Below are 19,175 nucleotides of genomic sequence, written 5' to 3'. Positions count from 1 at the left end.
TTTAGTGATTTTCCCCCTGCTCCAATGAGCACAAACCCCAGTGTGCTCCTGTCAGGCTTGCTGGGGCAGCAGCTCCCGGCAGTGGGAAGGAGAAGTGGGTGTGTGCTGCTCTTCTGCTGGTGCTTGGTAGCCATAGGCACCCAGGTTGTTTCTTTAAAGATAACTGGGACTTGAGTGTATGAATGATGAATAAACACACTGATAGAGAAAATGGATGGTTTTTGCTTAGATGTTCTGGTAGGCAGGTTTCACTGGATTCACCAGATTTCTCATTTTAAAGTGGAATCAATGATGCTCTGAGGCTGTGACATTGCTTACCACAGCAAGAGCGTGTGGCCAGTGCCCCAAGAAGATGCTGTGGTGATGTCTCTGCTCTCTGCTACACTGGGCATTCATGCTGCAAGCCTATTCCAGATTTTTCTAGACCTGCCTCTTGTTTCTTTTGCCATTCTGCAGTCTTAAATAGTGCTGCATCTTGCCACCATGCACTCCCCTACAGGATTGCACCCCGTGCTGTGCAGGAGGGCCCCCTTCCTGCCTAGGCTTTGCAGTTAGAGCCCAGCTCTATTCATACAGCTTGGCAGGCTGAACACAGAGGTGGAGCCAGTTGCCCTCTGATGAAGACATGGATGGTCACAATTTTCAAGAATAAAACCTGTCCTCACTCTCATTCTGAGGAAGTGCTGCCTGTGGGGTTGTTTGGGTGTTTATCTGTGACCTAAGGCTGTGAGGTGGTGGGGTGGATTCCTTGAGCAATTGCATCTCCAGGCTCAGTGGAGCTGATGGGACCATTTTTCACTCTCTTTCTTCTCTGTGTACATGAATTTGTTTTCTAAACTTTTTCTTTTTTTACCTAGGAGATGACCCATTCCTGGCCTCCTCCTCTCACTGCTATTCACACTCCGGGCAAGGCCGAGCAGACCAAGTTTTCTATCCCAAGCAAGGTACAAGTGGGCTATTACCAGTGACCTGATTAGCATTCTGTTCTGTTGAGTGCTCTTTGCTGGAGAGTTTATTTTTGTAATTGGTCCCACTTTAAAAAATTTCTGATACTATTTTTAGTTGGAAATTCCCAATCAGACTGGTGCTACTAGTAGAACTGTTTATTTAAAGCTGCAGAAGACTCAGTGGAAGAAAAGTGAGCTTTTTATCTCTGTTGTTATGGGAGTCTTTCTACATCAAGTAAAATATATTTTGTTCGGTTTTCTTCCATTATTATTTGTGCAATGAAAAGGTTTGAAATGGACATTTTTTCCAACTTACTGATTGATTGCATGGTGAGGTTTTGGCTCCATAGACAAGTTATGGTGAGTGAAAAGGTCCTTACATGTGAAGACCATGGTGGTATCTGTCTGTGTCACACCCCAGAGGGAGGCACAGAGTCTAGGCACGCTTGCCTAGAGACTGCCTCTAGTTCATGTAATCCACACTGAATTGTTAAATTGCATGATCTGAAGATGCCCTTAGCCCACATTGCATTATTGCCTTCTGGCTATGATTCCAGTAGCACTGACAGAGATCAGGCTCGTACCTGGGACAGGTTCTGCCAGAGGTATCTCATGCTGGGATTTGAACAACTGAGCTGATGGTGTTTGGGGTAGAAGAGAACTTCCCCATGGTGGGAAATTTATACCATTCTGTCATAGAGCTACATAAAAGTTCCTTTCCAAAGGCAGGATCTTCAAAAATAGCTTATTAAACTGGTACTGCTTAACATTTTAGTTCAAGCAATCATATCCTGATGTAGAAGCTGGAATGTGATTTTGCTCTTACTGATTTCCCCTGTCTGAAATATAGCCACCATACTTAGTCAGAAAGAAATTAAATTAGCAATAACTGTGGCTTCTTAAACAAAACTAAAGCCAGTGCCCAGAATGTCTTATTTTAATGGAATGTGATTGTTACTGCCCTAGCACTGCCACTGTCACTGCAGTTTCCTGCTGTAGTGTGAAGCATCAGAAGTCACTGAATCAGAAAAGGGCCTGGGTGGGAAGGGACCCTAAACTTTATCTGGTTTCATGTAGTGCCCTGCCTTGGGCAGTAGACCAGGTTGCTCAGAGCCACATCCAGCCTGGCCATGAGCACTGCCAGGGATGGGGCATCCACAGCTTCTCTGGACAACTTGTTCCAGTGCCTCACCGCCCTCACAGTACAGAATCTTTTCCTGATATCTAATTTAAACCTATTCTCAGTCTGAAGTCATTTCCCTTGTCCTGTGCTATAAGCATGCTACATGTGCTTATAGAAAGCCCCTCTCCATCTTTCTTGTAAGCTCATAATTACAAGAGCATAATCCTCATTGCAAATTGGGCAAAAGTCAGTTGAACCCTTTAAGGGGAACTGTGTGAATACAGTTTTTACCTCCTGGAAGCTGGTAAATTTATACCATGTCTTAATTTATTGTTCTAATTCTGATAAGCCCTTCAGAAACTGGTTTGAGTCCTGCAGACTGACACTATCTCCATTGGTAGCAGTATAAGCAGAGCTTCAGAAAAGCTAAAATTTTGGGTTTGCTTTTCTGTTTCTAACAAATTTGCTTTGAAATTTTAAGATCCACATCAAAGTTAATTTCTGGGCACATTAAATGTTGATCCTAAAATTCTCGACCATATCACTTCAATACAAAATATAAATTAGATTTTTTTTTTTTTTTTGAGCTAGCATGGCAGGAAATAGGCAAGCACATAAATGTTTCCATGCTCAGTAGTCTTACTTTAAAAAATACAACAGAAGTATCTCTTCAGAACATCACTTTAAATCAATTATGGCTGGCCAAATTATGCATCTAGGACATAATATGGCTAGGTTGTGCAGCCATATAAACCAGAGACAGACACTGTTAGAAGTTTTCAATTTAGCTGTTAAAATAAAGGTATTCTCATGAGAAACATACATTTAAAAAGTGTGATAAAAGAGGTGGAGCTTATCAAAATAATTTATCCCTTTGACATTCAAATTTGAAGTGCCCTGTTTACTCTTAGGGCATTATTTACTTCACAAGGGACTGACTGACAGCATAATATAATATTAGGAACTAATAGTGCCCTGAGAGGAAGTGCAGTGAGGGCTTTAATGACTTTAACATCCTACAGAACTAACACTTCCAGCAAAACAGAGCCAGGCTGTAGGATGAGGTTGTAAATAACACCTTAATTTCAACTGATCAAACTCAGCTTGGAAGGAAAGCTGATGACAATCACTGTGGACTGCAGAGCCTAGAGAAAAGCTAAGCCAGAAAACACTGTGACATTAAGGAAACAGCTTGGTTATTGTGAACCAACAAGAATCCTGTCATTAGCATGCTCAGAGTTGCAAGCCAGACTCTTTGCTGGTTTTAAGTTGTTGTACTTCCATTGATTTCATTGGATTTGGACCAATTCCCATCAGGTGAAGATCTACTTCCCATGTCTTTATCAAACCCCGTGTGTCACAGTCCAAATAAATACAGTGGCTACCAGTAAAAGATTACTGTATTTCCAGGCAGTGAGATCAAACAAAAGAAAGGCAATGGCACTGGATTTAATGAGCTCCTACACATCCATGGCCAAGCCTGGGGAAGGCTGGGGCTGCTGTGGGTGTAAATCTGTGTTGTGTCCATGAAGGGGGGTGTAGTTTACAGCAGCTGGGGACACACTCTTGCCTGAGCTCTGAAGGGTCCCTCAGTGGTGCTGTGTCTCCACAGTTGATGCTTTTTCAAACTACTGTCACTGGTGCTGCCTTAACAATGCTGTGATCCCTTCCCTGTGCCATCTCCTTCCCTGTTGGTACAGTGCCAGTGCCCTTATTCTAGCAAGCCAAGATATATCTTACCTTCTTCATCTTATTTAACTAATGCTGACATTTTGTGTGTTCTTCTTTGTAGGACTCCCAACATCTGACCTCAGGATACAATGTACAAAGTAGGTCTTTATCATCCTAGTCCTAACAGTCAGGGTTGGGTTTTTTTTTGGTTTTTTTTTTTTTTTGTCTGCTTAATGTCATTAAAACAAAGGCTAAAAAATTAATTTCTGTGGTGCTAAAGCAGATCAGTTCCATTTTTTATTACATGTTATGCATTGTGGCATGTTGTGAAACCAAGTATAATTAGATGGGCTGACAGCTTTGGGTGCATTTTAATTCTACAGTAATCTTTTGACATTTGAAAATGTGTTTCCTTTGTTTGCAGAGTGGAGTGATCCAGCAGGGAAAGTTGCAACTAAGTCAGTGCCACAAAAGTCGTAAGTATTATTATTTCCAGCTTTAAATCTCATTTTAAATTTATCATAAAGCATGAGCTTATTTCTCCAAAGGTAACTAAAACCTAGCTCTGCTCATAATCTTGTCCTGGTGTTCAGGTGTTCTCTGTAGTCCTTAAAAATTAGCCATAAACCAGTTTTATGTTTCCAGTGCTTATTACTGTTTCTTCTTTTTAAGCATTAGCTAACAGAGGTATGTGTGAAAGATGAGTTTATTAAGCAGAAATAATGCTGATTTTAGTTCTACAGCTTGGCAAAATTAAATCACTTTTATGCTTCTCTCATCAGATACTAAGCCTCTTACAATAGAAAATGCAACCCAATGAACAGATGATGCAGGAATTTTTACATTCATACAGTGAGAGAGAGTAAAAACACATCATACAGAATGATTCTGCTAGCTGGTGTTGAAAAGCTGGTCTTGAGTTTCATACATTTTGAAACAGCTGAAAATCACAGATGATCTATAAATATGACAGTTGAAAATTGTGAAAGAGCTAATTCTCCATTGTGTTAAGCCATTTTAATTTGGTTCTTCTCTGGTGTAAGGCTGCAGCAGTGTAGCAGTGAGTGGAGACCGAGTTGTCTTTTACTTTTAACCCAGGTTCTCTAATTTGCAAATAGGAGCTAAATAGCAACTTTGAACTGTGGGCTATTGTTTTATATGTATGAAAATGTATGGGTCTGATTTCAGTTCAGAGCTGCTGTGTTTTTTAGTGTTAAGTGTTCTAAAGTACTGAATGCAGAACTGCACTAGCTTAACTGACAGTTGTGTAAATACAATATGTTCATTTAAAATTACTTCAAAATTATTCTAGTGGTCGCCCTTAATCTACGAAAGACAATTTTAAAAATCCTCTGGGGGAAGAAAAATCAATGTGGAGATACCTTGGCAAGTTTTAAAAATGAATTTAAATACACTGATTATTAGTGCAAGTCTGTGTACACAAAAGGGCTTGTTGGAGTTCCATGATATGTCTGTGACTGTGTGAGAGGTACAGGAATAGAGTAGATGTGGATATTGAATCTATTGATGTTCTCAGCAGGCTCTGAAGGTCCAGTTCTTTACTCATAAACTCAAGTCATGGAAGTGCTCATTCAAATACAATTGGTTGAGTAAACCTTTACAAAATTGTGGCTCGGCGAATGATCAAATTTTAAAATTAGATAGGTTTTTTCTGATTAAATGAGAATTGGTTAGGAATACTAATTATATTTACCTTAATTTGCATGAATAACATTTATTTATTAAACTTAATAACAAATTAATTTTTGCCCTTTGCTGTTTGACGTCCAGTAATGACTTGGTTTTTTGTGAAGATTCTAGCCACTGTACCCACAGTTCTTGGTAATAGGGTGGGTGCACTCATGTTTCAGAACATCAAAGTGATCCAAATCTAACAAACACATTCCATAATAAAAAAAAAAAGGAAAAAATATTATTGCATCTTAAAATTATTTTTCTCTAAAAGCAGATGTATTTGGATTCCACTGTGAAAAATATTTTAGTGAGTGTACCATAAAATACAATATTTCAATAGTTTGTAACCAACAGTAATAGACTTGTCAATCATGGTTTATAGTTATAAGCCGAATTTCAAAAGAACAGTGCTTCAGAGCTCAGTGGTATATAGTGCATTTAATGGGACCAAAGCTCTCTATAGGAAGCCTGATATAAAACCCAAAGACACTGAGTACATTTTATGAACCAGTTGTTCTCTGTTCTGCTGCTTGATCTAAAGTTCCAGTACTATCAATCAGATTTCTGCTGCAATGAACTGCCTTCTTACGGTAGGTGATAGATTTTACACATGAGAGATCAGAGCTGCAATAAAGCTACTTTTATTTTTAGCTTCCAAATGAAGATCAGCTAACCCATTACTATCACTTTTTCTCTTTTACTGCAGAAAAATTGTTAAGGCAGCTTCTAAGAATTTCCACAGGGCTTTGGGAGGTTAGGAGGCAGTCCACTGTGAGGCTTGGTATTACGAGGCCAATGTGTTTCTTTAGATCTGCGTGTGCAGTTACCACCACCTTCACGGGGAATTGCAGTACTTGAGCACATAATGAAATTAAAGCAGGAGTGGGACTGGAAGATGTAATGGTGTCAAGTAGAGCTGGATAGTACAGTCCAAACAAACCCTGATAGGTGGACAGCTCCTGCAGTCATTGTGTATTTTAATGATAGAGTGTTTATCAGATTGTACTTGTATAAAGGAGGATTTAGTCTCTCTAACACTGCTTGATTTTGGGGATATTGCAGTGTATGAGTGAAATGACAGTCCAGCTTATCCCCAGGAACATCTGTTGCTACACTCTCAGCCACTCAGTATGGTCTTACTGACTTCAAAACTATCCCCCACCAATTACATATTTTGTCAATAGGATCTGTCATCCATATTTCAGTTTGATCAAATCTTGCTGAATTTGACTCTGTTCGTCTGTATGCTTTGTTTGAGTCCATTTAACCTGGATATGTTTCTAGCTGTTAGCCAACTTTTTAAAGTTCATGTGCAATTTAAGTGAAACTTAAATTATCTTTTCCATTTATATTGGTCCTAGTGACAGTCCCGTACATTCCACTGGCTTTGTTAGAGATCCAAAGGAGCTGTTAATAATGTGTTTCCATTCACCATACTGCTGAGCTGCACCATGACTACTTGAGAGGTGAATGCAGAACAGAGATACTTTACCTTCATGATGCTGCATCCTGCTCCAGCAGCCAAGCTGTGTGTATGTCATTACAGGGTTCAGGTGTAGCAACACTGGGGTCCTGGAAGATCAGACCGAAGAGATGTATGATTTTTGCAAGATAACTTCTTAGGTGCACACTTCTGGGGGAAGAATGAGGATGACGTACTGCAAGGTGGATTAATTTACCAATGTGTTGCTATTGTAGAGGGATGCAAGATGCATGGCTTCTTGTCCAAGTAAAGCTTTCTGAAATAGAAATTTCATCCTTTTTATAATGTTTCAGTATACTTTGTTGCATCCACATGCTGAATAAACCAAATACCTAGTGCAGCTGGTAGAATAGAAGATAATCAGGATTTTTTCTAAATTCTGCACCTATGCACATGAGAACATGGACTTATAACTAACCTCAGCTCCTAAGTTACACTTAGAAATCTTGAAAATGAAACTTTGAACACTGATGTGCATGCATGTGTGTACTGTGGTGAATTTTTACAGCTGAAATCAGGCTATGTAAAACTGCAGCACTTGGTTTCCCTTTTTGTAATTTCAAATTCACTGTAAATCTCCGCTGGGCATTGTGCGGTCAGTTTGCAGGCACTCTGCTCTGATTAGTTTATTATGAAGCAGAGTAAGCAGGAACAGATAAGGTGCAACCAATTGCACTGCAAAGGATTTTCTGTCAGCTTCCATGAATTTGAGGGGACGGACTCGGCTCATGACTTGGGTTTCTGTTATATAATTGCCATTGCAAATATGTCATCCTCAAACATCCAGTCCTTTTGTTCTGTTTTGGTTGTTAGCATTTGGCCTTTGTCCAGTTGGAAACTACCCAGAACCTTTTTAATCAAGCACATCCTGTGTTTTGAAATCATACTGCAGAGTAGTCTTGGGTAGTTTCCATAAAAGCCTAGCTAAAAAGAAGAATGTAATCATAATGGTATTCTTCCCCTGTCATAAAATTACTTCCTATACTTACTGTATTAATACAGTATTAAAAGGCCCTTCTCATGGGCTCAGTGAACTACCGGAAACCATTAAAAACTTAGAGCAGCAAATTTTTATGGATCAGCCAAAACCAACTTCTTTTATCTATATGGAGTTTTTGTTACCCATCATGCTTAATGATACACAACCTGTGTGTGGAGTAGAGAGCAGATAAATACAGGGAGCTTAAAACTAAAGCAAGCAGCTGAAAATCTTTTTGTGATCTTTCAGCAAGGATTTTCCTACGTGCATTCATCTCAGCTCTCAGTTGGGCCAGGATTTCACTTCACAGTTCCAAAAAAATTCAAATAAATACCAGTACTTTCCTAATCCTAAATATTATCATAATACTTGATGGAACCGTGATTGAAAATGGAAATGTGCTTCTCTACATCAAAATACTTTTCATAAATATCTAATAGCTTTTTGGAAGATCTCCTCTGGGTCAGGGACAGGCACCTGGGAACATAGAAAACAAAATTTGGCAGCATGTGTAAGCTATGAATTAAAGGTAATTCACAGTTTGAAATGAACCAGCATGAGGTCCTTATGGAGAGTAATCAGACATCAAGAGGATTTTACACCAAGTATTGGATATTGCAACAACAAGTAATGTTGTTATTCAGAACTATTTAGAACATTCAAATCAAGAAGTACTGATGAATTCTTAACCTGGAGAGAAATCAGTTAAAAAAAAAAAAAAACAGCAAAAAAAGGGATTAATTCCATGTTCATGCATAATTTCCAAAAATGTACCAGGAACCGAAAATGTAAAATTCATCTCCAGCTGGCAAAGGAAGCAGGTTTCTATTTATGTGTCAACTCTCTGTCAGAGTTGCAGTCACACTGCAGCCCAGGTGTAATACACAGGAGAAGCTGAAATGTTCCTATTACTAATTACAGTTTTTAGCTGACCATAACAAAGCGTGAGAGCACCAGGCGAGCCCTCAGTGGTGACAGCCAGCTTTTTGTCACAGCCTACCTTCACGTGGCCAGCCTGAATCATTGCACTAAGTGCTGCCTGGTTGTTAGAAGTAGGAAGTTCCAAAGATATTCCCTCTGGGTAAACTGGGAAAGTCATGACTACAAGGGCTCGCAGTGCCATGTACAAATTATGATAAGTGAAACAACAGTGGCATGTAATTGGAACTCCATTAATCTTTAGAGAGCTCCAGTGCACTATATTAAAGGGGCAAATAACAGACAAAAATAGAAGGATCTCTTTTGAGAAATGTCACTCATCTTTCATATTTACTGTTTTGTTTTGTGAGCTAGAAGGGTTTTTTTTTAATCCTTTTACCTTGTAAATTCTTGGGTTTGAAGCAATGATAGTCAGTCCAGACTGTTGCTTTGTTCCTCACTGCTGCAGGCTTTGCCTTTTGAGCAAAGTATGAAGTAATTTGGAATAAAATATACAAGTGTTTCCTATGGAGAGTTGCCTATAGAAGCAAACTTGCAAAATATTTCAGCTGATGTGAAATATGTGAAAATCCAGTGTCATAATTAAAAGCCCTTCATCTTTGAAGATAAGCCCATAATTCAAAATAATTTCTAAATTAGGCTTTTAATTTGTTTTCATTATTCAGCTGGCTCACATAACAGTTTAACCTCCCTGTCAAAATAAAGTTATTTCCTAATACATTCTTTTCCATTATCTCTTTTTCCTGACATGTTTATAAATCAGTTTAAAAAATTGTGGGAACAGAACTAAATTAATTCTGTGATATTTTGCTGATCAATTTTTAATACTTTTTCTTGCCTATCAGAGGCTTACTGCCTTTAAGGCTGCCTGAAACAAGCTAACCAACTGAATTCTTACCAGCATTGCTGATTGCAACTCAAGTGAGCACTGAACCATTTGAATTTCCTCTGATACTGTATAACCCCCCATTAAAAATTCAACATTTATTTGCCCTAACTAACGAGTAGCAGTTGAAATACTTTGTTCTCAAGCAGGATGCACTCCTGTGTCAGTGCCAAGTGCACGCAGCCACTGAACTGCGACCACTGAAATGTCAGCATTAATAGAGAGAGGTAAATGACACACAGTAACATGTTTGGATTCCTGATGTATTTCCCTGTCTGCTACATATCATTTCCTATTTTGGAAAGTGGTTAGACTGCAAATCTGCCACAGGTTTCCCTGTATTTCAAGAGCTTTTTCACAGGCAGCAGCATATGTTGTGCCTTTATGGCTTAAAGCCAGTCTCAAACTGACCTCCCAACTTACATTTCTGTGGGATGGAGTCACTTCCGAACTTCGGCACAACTTCAAACATTCATTTTTAAAAACAAATGCACTCAGTAAATCTGAAAAATGTAAATCAGGACAGAGCAGAGGAAGCCACCACTCTCAGTCCCTCTCACACCAATTTGTTTTGTGACCCACACACTTGCTGATAGAAGACATACAAATGAACTTCTTGTTTGGCTTTCTGGCTGCCATGATTTGGACCTCACCATGTTCCCTTTGTCTTAACTCTCACCTGTCAGTAAATTTCTGGTCCAGAACCAAAGCATTTTTCTTTCTGGCTTATTTCTTCCTGATGCCCTTTGCTCCAGTCCCTTTCATTCTTCTTGTCATGGCTTAGACTTTAGTAGCCTGAGACAGAGAAAATTGTCACCCAGATTCATCTGCACCATGCTGCAAAATAGTCATAATCGAAAATGGGTGATAAGTTTGAGAGAAGAATGGATTTTGCCAGGAAGCTTGGCATTCATAATACCAGAGTGGTCTTGAAACTCCCAATTTGTGTCCTAAATATCCTAGGTAAGACTAACAGCCACTTTTCCTAATATTCCAGCTTAATCCTTTGCATCTTTCCTCTGAATCCGTCTGACAACCCCAATAATCCACCACATTTTTCTCAGCTTCACAGTCTCTATCCAAAGGAACTTCTATTGCTACCATTATCCTTTGGGCAGAGGGCTCAGCAGGGCTCCCAAGCCTATCAATTTTCTGGCCAGAAGGCTTATTTTTTATGAAGTGAAGTTCTCACAACACCCCATGGGGCAAGGCCACGCTCACTGCATTATGCTGTCTTGGATAGCCCTTGGAGCCACAGATTCAGGATAGTTGTACCTTATAAATACATCCTCCCAAACGATAAAAAAGGAAAATATTCCCCACTGCTGGGCTAATTACTGCTTTAAATTCCCAGAGGAAGTGCTGCTTCACTCACTTGTGTCCATACATCTCAGAAAATTTGTTTTGAGACTTTCCTAATGCTGCAAATGCAGCTTTCCAAGAAAATGTAGTCCAGGAGGAGGAAGGAGATGTCTATAGCCTTGCTTCAGTAGGTACAAACCAATTGTTTAATTAATATGCATCTTGTGGAAACACAAGAGGAAGTGATTTAGCTTTAACAAAATTGTCCCTTACTGGAAAGTCTTGTTTATTCAAAATGCTTCACAAAAAGATATTTACAGGTTTTGAAAGAAAGATGTTGATTCATCTACCTCACATTGTCAGGAAAGATGTAAGTGCAGCTGTCAGGCTGCTCTGAGTCTGCAGAAGCAGTAAATGTCTGCAGTAATGAGGGGATTGCTTTCACAGCTATTTACCTGTTAGATTCTACTAAGTATTTGCTTTTTGGGTGTCTCTGCTTACTGAAATGAACACAACTGTTTTATAAGGACATAGATGTGCTTTTTTTGCAGAGAGAAGAATGTGAATGGTGCTGCCCATGTTTGATTTAGCATGAATTTCAGTAGTTCCAGATAAATTTGGGAGCCTATACAAATCATAGAGCTTCAAGTCTAGCTGTGTGCTAGACTGGAATTTTTTGTTAGGTCAGACCTTTATCTCAGCTTCTTTTTGTGGCTCCTTACGGGGAGATTGAAGAGGAACTGAAACTGGTGACCTGTCTTGACCTTTAGTACTGGATTAAAATTCCAACTTGCTGCCATGGCAACGGGCCTTGAAAATTAGATCCTGACAGAAGCAGGGAGAAACTTAAAACTGCAACTGCTGCACTGAACTGAAGAAAGGTTGCTTACAAATGTCAGTGACAGACTCTTAATTGAAATAATCTACCTTTCCCTATACCAAAAAAAAAAAAGGAAGAGAGAACTGAAAGGCGAAAACCAAACAAACAAGCAAAACTCCAAAAAAATATTGTGACTTCATTTTTTTTTAGGCAAAAATCTACTGCAGTTCAGGGCTCATGCTGCTGAATCCAGCAGACTGTGACATTGGAGGTGGCAGCAAGAGAACCTGCATGGTGAGAAGGGAGCCAGACATGCACTTGCAAAGGTCTGAACCCCCCAGACCAGACTGGCAGCAAGAGCCAGACAGTAGCCAGTGTTAAGTCACAGGTTAACTTTCTATTTCCTTCTCCTTTAACCTAACATAAGGGATCAAAAGAGACATCACAGTGTCTCCTCTGACTCCAAGGATCCATGCAATTATCTGTTCTGTAGATGGAAAGGGATAAACATAAGCTAGATAGTGCTATTTCAGATCAAGTGTGATAAAAGTTACTCATTTTCCAATCTAATCAATGCAACAGTCAGAGGGAGATAATAGTGCAAGTCCTTCACTGCTAAGGGAGGTTAAGTTGTTTTTTCCCCGCATGGAGAGCAGAATGCAGCAGTAGCCTGAAGGGAGAAGGTGCTGAGGGTCACCTAAAGGATTTCCTGCTCTTTTTCTCTTTATCCAGGAATACCCCTCATCCCAAAATCAAATAATCTTGCAGATCAGTTTTCAGCACAATCTCATGTAAACCTGTGGCTTTCCTCACTCTCTCCAGGTCCTGGGGATGCTCTGAGGGCCCTGCTCACCTTCCCAAGGTCACAAAGGACCAGAAGCAGCCCCCATCACACAGGGGAATGCTGCATCCTGCAGCAGCTGGGCCAGTCTTTCCAAAGTCCTGGTAGGGATTGCTGGCTTCTTGACAAAAAAGAAAAACACACCCATAAAAATGTAGATTTTACAGATCAGAAAAAGGATGTTTCTTAAGGGACAAATGGAGTTGAACTGGATTAGCTGTTCTGCAGAATCAGACTACAATGTAGGTTATATAGAGCTAGGCCAAAATGTAACAGCAATGAGTAAAATTTTGGAAGAGATAGTTTTGCCGAAGCTTAGTGTCCAAATACCAAGGCCATGTTTGGAGTTTAAATACAAGTAGAAAGCATGGCAAAATACTACCTTTAGTTTTCTTAAGACTGTGCTACCCAAGTACTGGATATGTTATGTTTTGGTGTCATTTAGAATTATAGGATCAGAGGAAGCGTTGCAGATGTTTAGAAACACAAAATTCTGCTTAATGAGGTTTGTATTGTTCATTGCATGGTTTAGAGAAATATTTATCACTAATAGTGTCTATTATCAAGGCAGATAAGCATTAAACAAGTGCAGGTTGCATTGAAATAATATATTATATTATCTTAACAAATAATGCAATATTGTCTTAACAAAACCCCCATTTCTGGAGTAGACACTTGATGCACAGTAAAAAGCAAGTGAGTAGATGAGCAGTTTTCTAACAAAGGAAAATAAAAGCCACTTAACATTTCTCAGGCTCTGAGTTATGTGCTTCAGACAGTTAAAAATAGAGGCCATTATTTGAAATTTGAAGTGTCGAATTAATTCCTTGAGTAAGTTAGTTACTTCAGAGGACTTTCTGTCAGAGATTAATTTGGCCCATCCCACTCTACAGTTGCCACTGTTACCATTTCCTGCAAAACACCACTAATTCTGCCTTAATTACTCTCAGACTAGACTATGGAGCCCTGGAGTATCTGGCAATAAACTTGTGTTTTGCTGGGAAGGCAGGTAAAGAACCATTTAAATAGGTTTTTGAAATAAGCATGAAACCTCTGAAGATGTACTGTTGTAGTGCAGACTGTATATCAAAATATATAAGCATCCAGTTGTAACAATGGCTTTGTAAACACATTACTGAGCAAACTATGAAAAGTAATCCACCAAGGGGCTGTTTCCTTAACTCATAAGCATGAAGTTAAGAGACCAGTGCCATAAAGTAGATGTGCGCTGTTAAAAAATATTTCCTTTTATGTGAGATTATTTTGTGTTAAGCCCAATAGATGATTCCTTTTTTTGGATGTATATCTCTTAATACTTGAAAATACTTGTGTTTAAGAGAAAAATCATCTGTCCTCAGAAAATCTATGAATAATTTATTAATATGTGAGCATGGGGCAAACCATGCTTGAGGGTAGAATGAAGGTGCCCCCATTCACCTCATGTGGGCAGAGTGCACAGCTATGCACTGGCTTTTTGGGGAATTACAGAATTGTGAGGGATAATGAGAAAAGCCTTCAGCACTGTCATTCCTTTCAGCTGCCTGCAGGCATGGCCTGAGGGTGGTCAGAGCTCCCCTCCTGGGGCAGGCAGAGCCTCCTCACCCTGGAGCCCCGCGGTGCCTTGGGGAGCTCCCAGGGCTTGGCTGCTGCCCCAGGAGGAGCCGAGAGCCTTACAGGTGCTTTGGAGGCCACCGTTCCTAACTGGTCTTGGCACTCTGTCACTCATGTGCACATCTCTTCCCTCCCTGGCAGAGCCCTGAAGCAGCTCAGAGCAGCCTGCTGTCAGTGGAAAGGCAAGAGGGAAGCTGTGCTCCAGGAGCAGCTCTGAGCCCTCGCTGCATCCTGCCTGGTGCCTGGCTGGGAACCTTCCCACCATCCAGTCAGGGGTGATGTCAGAAGGAGCAGGAGAGCACGGCCAGGGCATGGGCTGAGTTCTGGGTTGATGAGCTTGCCTGCATTTACCCATCATGTCTCTCAAAGCAAATAGCAGTGCTCCTGGTGACAAGGGGAATTTTCTCAGAAGAGTGCAGATCCTTTTCAGAGGGATTTTGTTCAGGAAATTTCAAAACTTTAGTAAGAATAGGTGTTAAGTGAATTATATAAAGTCTGGATATGGAATTAATCACCTATAGCCAAAACCTGGTAGGAGCTCGTGTATTGCCAATTGCTGAAATTTCTTGCAGTTTTGTAGCTTGTGCAGCTATGCAAACACTGACCCAAAAATCCAATATCACCTTCCTTCTCCAAAGGACAGAACTTTCTGTGCTCTTTTGCTTTAGACAAAGTGTTAACCACTTATTATTAATTGACTGTTGTTAGTTTAAAAAAAACCCACACAAGGACTGATGTTGCTTGAATCCCTGGTAATATATGGTACACATCTCACACTGATTAATACCAATGAGAGAGCATTCACTGATTTTGTTTGCTTAATCTAAGTCACTAGAAAAAGTACCTTTTTAGGAGATTGGAGAGAATTTATATACTTGAAATCTCAGGTGTGACTGGTTGAGGCACTGTCCGTAGGAGTAATGGGATACTGAGACTTTTCAGAAGAAAGGCCAATATACCTGGTTATAAAGATTTTCAAGATTCATTTATTAGCACAATGACATAGTGTTCCTACACTGTTATGTTTCTGGAGACTGGAGGTCTTAATACTCAGCTGCTGTTCTGTAGAAGTGTTTTAAAAGACTGGTCTGATAGGTAAAATTACTTCATGCAGAAAATGTGCCATGCATTGTTTTAAAAAAAGAATAAAGCAAACACAATGAATCTGTTAAATCATAATGTCTCCCAAATGTGAAAAATTTGCAGATTAAAGCTCATTGAATACACATTTAAATGATAAATGATAATGACTTGGAAAGAGTCATTATGATCTATTTCATCAATAATCCACATTTTTTGCCTTGTAACTACACCAAGGATGAATATAATGAATACTGCCTGATGAAAAAAATATTTTGTTTATGAAAGAGAATCAGAGAAATGAAATTCTCAGATTAACAATTCTAAATGGTTGTTATTGTTTACTTACATTGTTTATACATAACAGATTTTTCCTGTTATTAATATTAATAATTTACAGCCTCAGAGCTTTACTCAGGAAAAAAGAAACATGTTTAGATTTAGTATCTGGATACTCAAACTCCAGTTGATTTCACTGGGTTTTGAACAGCATAAGTAAGCAGAATGAAGCAGGGGTGCAGAATTAAGCATTCAAGGTTTTCAACTGCAGATTATTCAGTGCTTGTGAGTACCAGGTCCCACAAAGTTTCTGAGCAGTGCAGTAGGATTGTCACAGATCTGTCATGTTTCCCATACAGAAACACATGCACATTTTCTTTATTTACTGTGTGCTGGGATTTGCTGTGCCAGGACAGCCCTCAGGGTACTGCAGCAGTTCCCAAGTACACTCACTTCAGTCCAGATGGTGCCACTGTGTTCTGGCACTCACAGCCATGCACCTGTAGGAGACCCAGTGGGGTTTGGTCAAGAAAATCTTCAAATTGTGCTGGAACAAAATTTCCTAATGAGAAAAAAGAAGGGGTGACAGTAGACACAAGCGTGCTGTGTTGCCAGCTCCTGGTTGTAACCTCATGCACAAGTGATCTCATGCCTGACCAGGTTAGGACTTCAGTGGCAAGAGCCTTTAGGATTGAGTTCCTGAAGGCTGTTTATAAAGCAACAGCAAAAATCATTTTGCTATGAGGGTGACAGATTGTTTCTTTGTGGTCTATTTCAGCTGAAATCAGTGGTTAAATCTGAAATTTTTGAAATCAAGTTGGTATTTTCATATGTGACACCCAAAAGCTGAATCTGCTACAAGTATAAACTGTGGTAGCCTGACTGTTTTGCTGGATAAACTGGATGAATTAACAGTGGAGCAGGATCCCAGTACCCTTAGTCATAAATGCCATCTCAGTGAACTTACCAGAGTCATTCCTCTGAAGGACATGAAGGTCCTTTTCAAGAGCCATGTTTATCAAGTGTTTCTGGGCATTTTCTGTTTTCTGGTAACATACCATTGCAGATCAGCACCCTGGAGCTATTTAACAACAAAAGACTGTTGGAATGTCATCCGCAAAAAAAAGAGCAAGATCAAGTTCTAGGGCTTACATATCCCTCCTAAAAACACCCATGATTTAGGTACTTCTTTTAGAAAAAAAAAAAGACTATTTTTTTTCTTTGATATTATGTAGCACACAACTCCCATTCTTTCTCTTGGATATTTTCACCATTCAAGTGCCTACAGTCTCAGGCAGTGGGTATCTATATAAATGCAGCATTAATAGTATCCTGTACTGCCACAAAGTTTTGAATTATGCAGGTGGAGGGCTTTTTAACTTTGACCACATGCTTTATGTAAATACTCCAGTAAAACATAAGCTTGCAATGAATTTTTGTTCCCTTCTCCTCCTGAAAGCCATGTGCCAAGTTATCCCTGAAGCCCCGTGGCCGAGCCTCTGTGGCTGGCCCAGAAGCCAGCCCAGAAGTGAGGATGAGCCATGGCTGAGCTGTGTGTCCCTCCCTGCGCATCAGAGCTTCCCAGGGCACGGCTGGCGTGTCCCCACGGTGGCAGCAGGACCAGGTGTGCTCAGCCCCAGGTACAAACACCCTTTTGGCACACCAGGACGTGCTGGGGACGTGGCCTTACAGCCTCAGAGGTGGGAAGGGGAGCTGGTACGGGGCAGAAGATTCCTGCTTCTCCCCTGGCTGCCCATGGGTGATGCTCCCAGCCCCGCTGCTGGGATAACCTGGGTGCTCCGTGTGTGGCCAGCTCCAGCTGAGCCAGCCCCTGCATCGAGCCAGCCCTCTCATGGCCAGGCTAATGACCAGAAAACCTCTCATTAAATACTCCTCTTGGCAGAGTTTGGTTCGTAGAGGGTCTCAGGGAGGAAAAAGCGGGGGGGCACTTCGGTCCCAAGTGTTAAAAAAAACCACTCAGGACCAAAGTGTTTAGGTCCCTTTATTTTTAGGCCTTTTTCCATAATAAGATTTTCTCAAATGACTGCCTTCTTTTTAATTTGAAAAGTTCAGTCCTAAGTTCAGGGGTAGCCCTTGGGCTCTGGGGTGGAAGATCCTTGTACATATTTCAGAGTGATTATTGACAGAGTTTAACTGTATTGGCCCTGCTCTCCTAATTCTTAAGAAATTTTCTAAATAGGCTGCTCTTTAAAATCCATACAAAACAGTAAAGATTTTGGGTAATTCCAGAGCAGGACCTGAGATTATTGCTTTATTACCTTCTTTCTTCCTTTCCCAGACTGACCATTCCTCTGATGTTTCTTTTCCAGTATATTCTAAGCAGAATGTGTGTTTGTCCTTCCTACAGCTTTCCCTTAGCGTTGATCCAGCACATCAGATCTGTTCTGTTGATTCAGGCACTTTCCACTCCTGCTGCAATCCATTTCAGCAATGGGCTTGCCTAGGCTAAAAATAGTAAAATATTTTTTTTTTCAGCAATTTGATAGCTTTGCCAATGGGTTCAGTGAAAACAGATGATGTATTTATTCTTGTATTGACAACTGAGAATGCTCTGAAAGTCTGTAAACTTTCTACCTCTCTGACTTCTCTGCGTCCCTCCTCCTCTCAGCACTCTCTATGATACAGTTCCTTGCTGGAAGATTGACTTGACTCATTTTCCCCCCCTGTCAAGCTTGTACAATTGAGGGATAAAAATCCTGCTTGAAGTAGCAAAGAAAAATTGAATATTTAATTTCTGCATGGGATTCTGGGGTTGATAACTTATATCTGCTCATCATATAAATTAAGTACAGTTTGTGCTTAAGTGGTTTTTTATTAGGCACTGCTGAGATTGTTAATAGCAGGTAGGTTCTTTAGGTTTTAGAGAAAGTTACTTGCTCTGAAGTGATTGAAAATCAAGTGATATGTCTATCTTTAGGTAGAAAATAATTCTAAAAATTAGAAGGAGAAATATTTTTCCTTACTTACAGTTTCCACCTTCCTTGGAAATAACTATATCACATTAATACTCAATATACCTAGCAAATTACCAAGGCATTTTCTTTAATTTCAATCTTCTGCTATAATAGTATATTAGATGCTTCTTCAAGGGTTAACTTTAATTCATACCAAGTTTCAGAGTTCTCTCATATGTGAGTTAATAGGAAGATGTTTTTCATAAAACATTGCCTAAAATTTTATTTTTGGTCATAAATTGTCACGGAATGTTCATGTGAATATTGAGAGGAAATATTTACTTAGAGAAAACAATTGCTACATTGGGTGCCTTCTGCCCACTTTTCCATTTGTTTCAGAGGAAAAAAAAAAAAATTTAGGTTAATTACAGATATTCTTCCTAATTTTGTCCAAGAAGGACGTGTGGTTGATGGCACAAAAGTGTGCAGAGGAACTCCTCTGGTGGTGATGCTATTTCAGGTTGAGCTTGGCAGCACAGGAGGTTTGAACATCGCCTGCATAGGCCTCCCAAGCGTCATCATGAGTCAGAAGATGTTCAAAGAT

At 39.9% G+C, this 19,175-nt stretch overlaps 1 protein-coding gene across 6 annotated transcripts in view; it reads left to right on the top strand.

Annotated features, from left to right (window-relative positions):
• AFF2 (ALF transcription elongation factor 2) overlaps positions 1 to 19,175 on the top strand; it is a 332,507-nt gene that overhangs the window by 198,479 nt on the left and 114,853 nt on the right. For all 6 annotated transcript variants that reach the window (XM_021547866.2, XM_021547869.3, XM_021547868.2 and 3 more), the window contains exons 5-7: positions 858 to 944; positions 3,863 to 3,899; positions 4,166 to 4,217. In XM_021547866.2, coding sequence (XP_021403541.2) covers positions 858 to 944; positions 3,863 to 3,899; positions 4,166 to 4,217 — 176 coding nt within the window. The remainder of the gene's footprint in view (positions 1 to 857; positions 945 to 3,862; positions 3,900 to 4,165; positions 4,218 to 19,175) is intronic.

This window comes from Lonchura striata, chromosome 14, assembly GCF_046129695.1.
Source record: "Lonchura striata isolate bLonStr1 chromosome 14, bLonStr1.mat, whole genome shotgun sequence".
Lineage (NCBI taxonomy): Eukaryota > Metazoa > Chordata > Aves > Passeriformes > Estrildidae > Lonchura > Lonchura striata.
The sequence above is the reverse complement of the archived record's forward strand: the minus strand, read 5'-3'. Positions and strand labels throughout refer to the sequence as shown.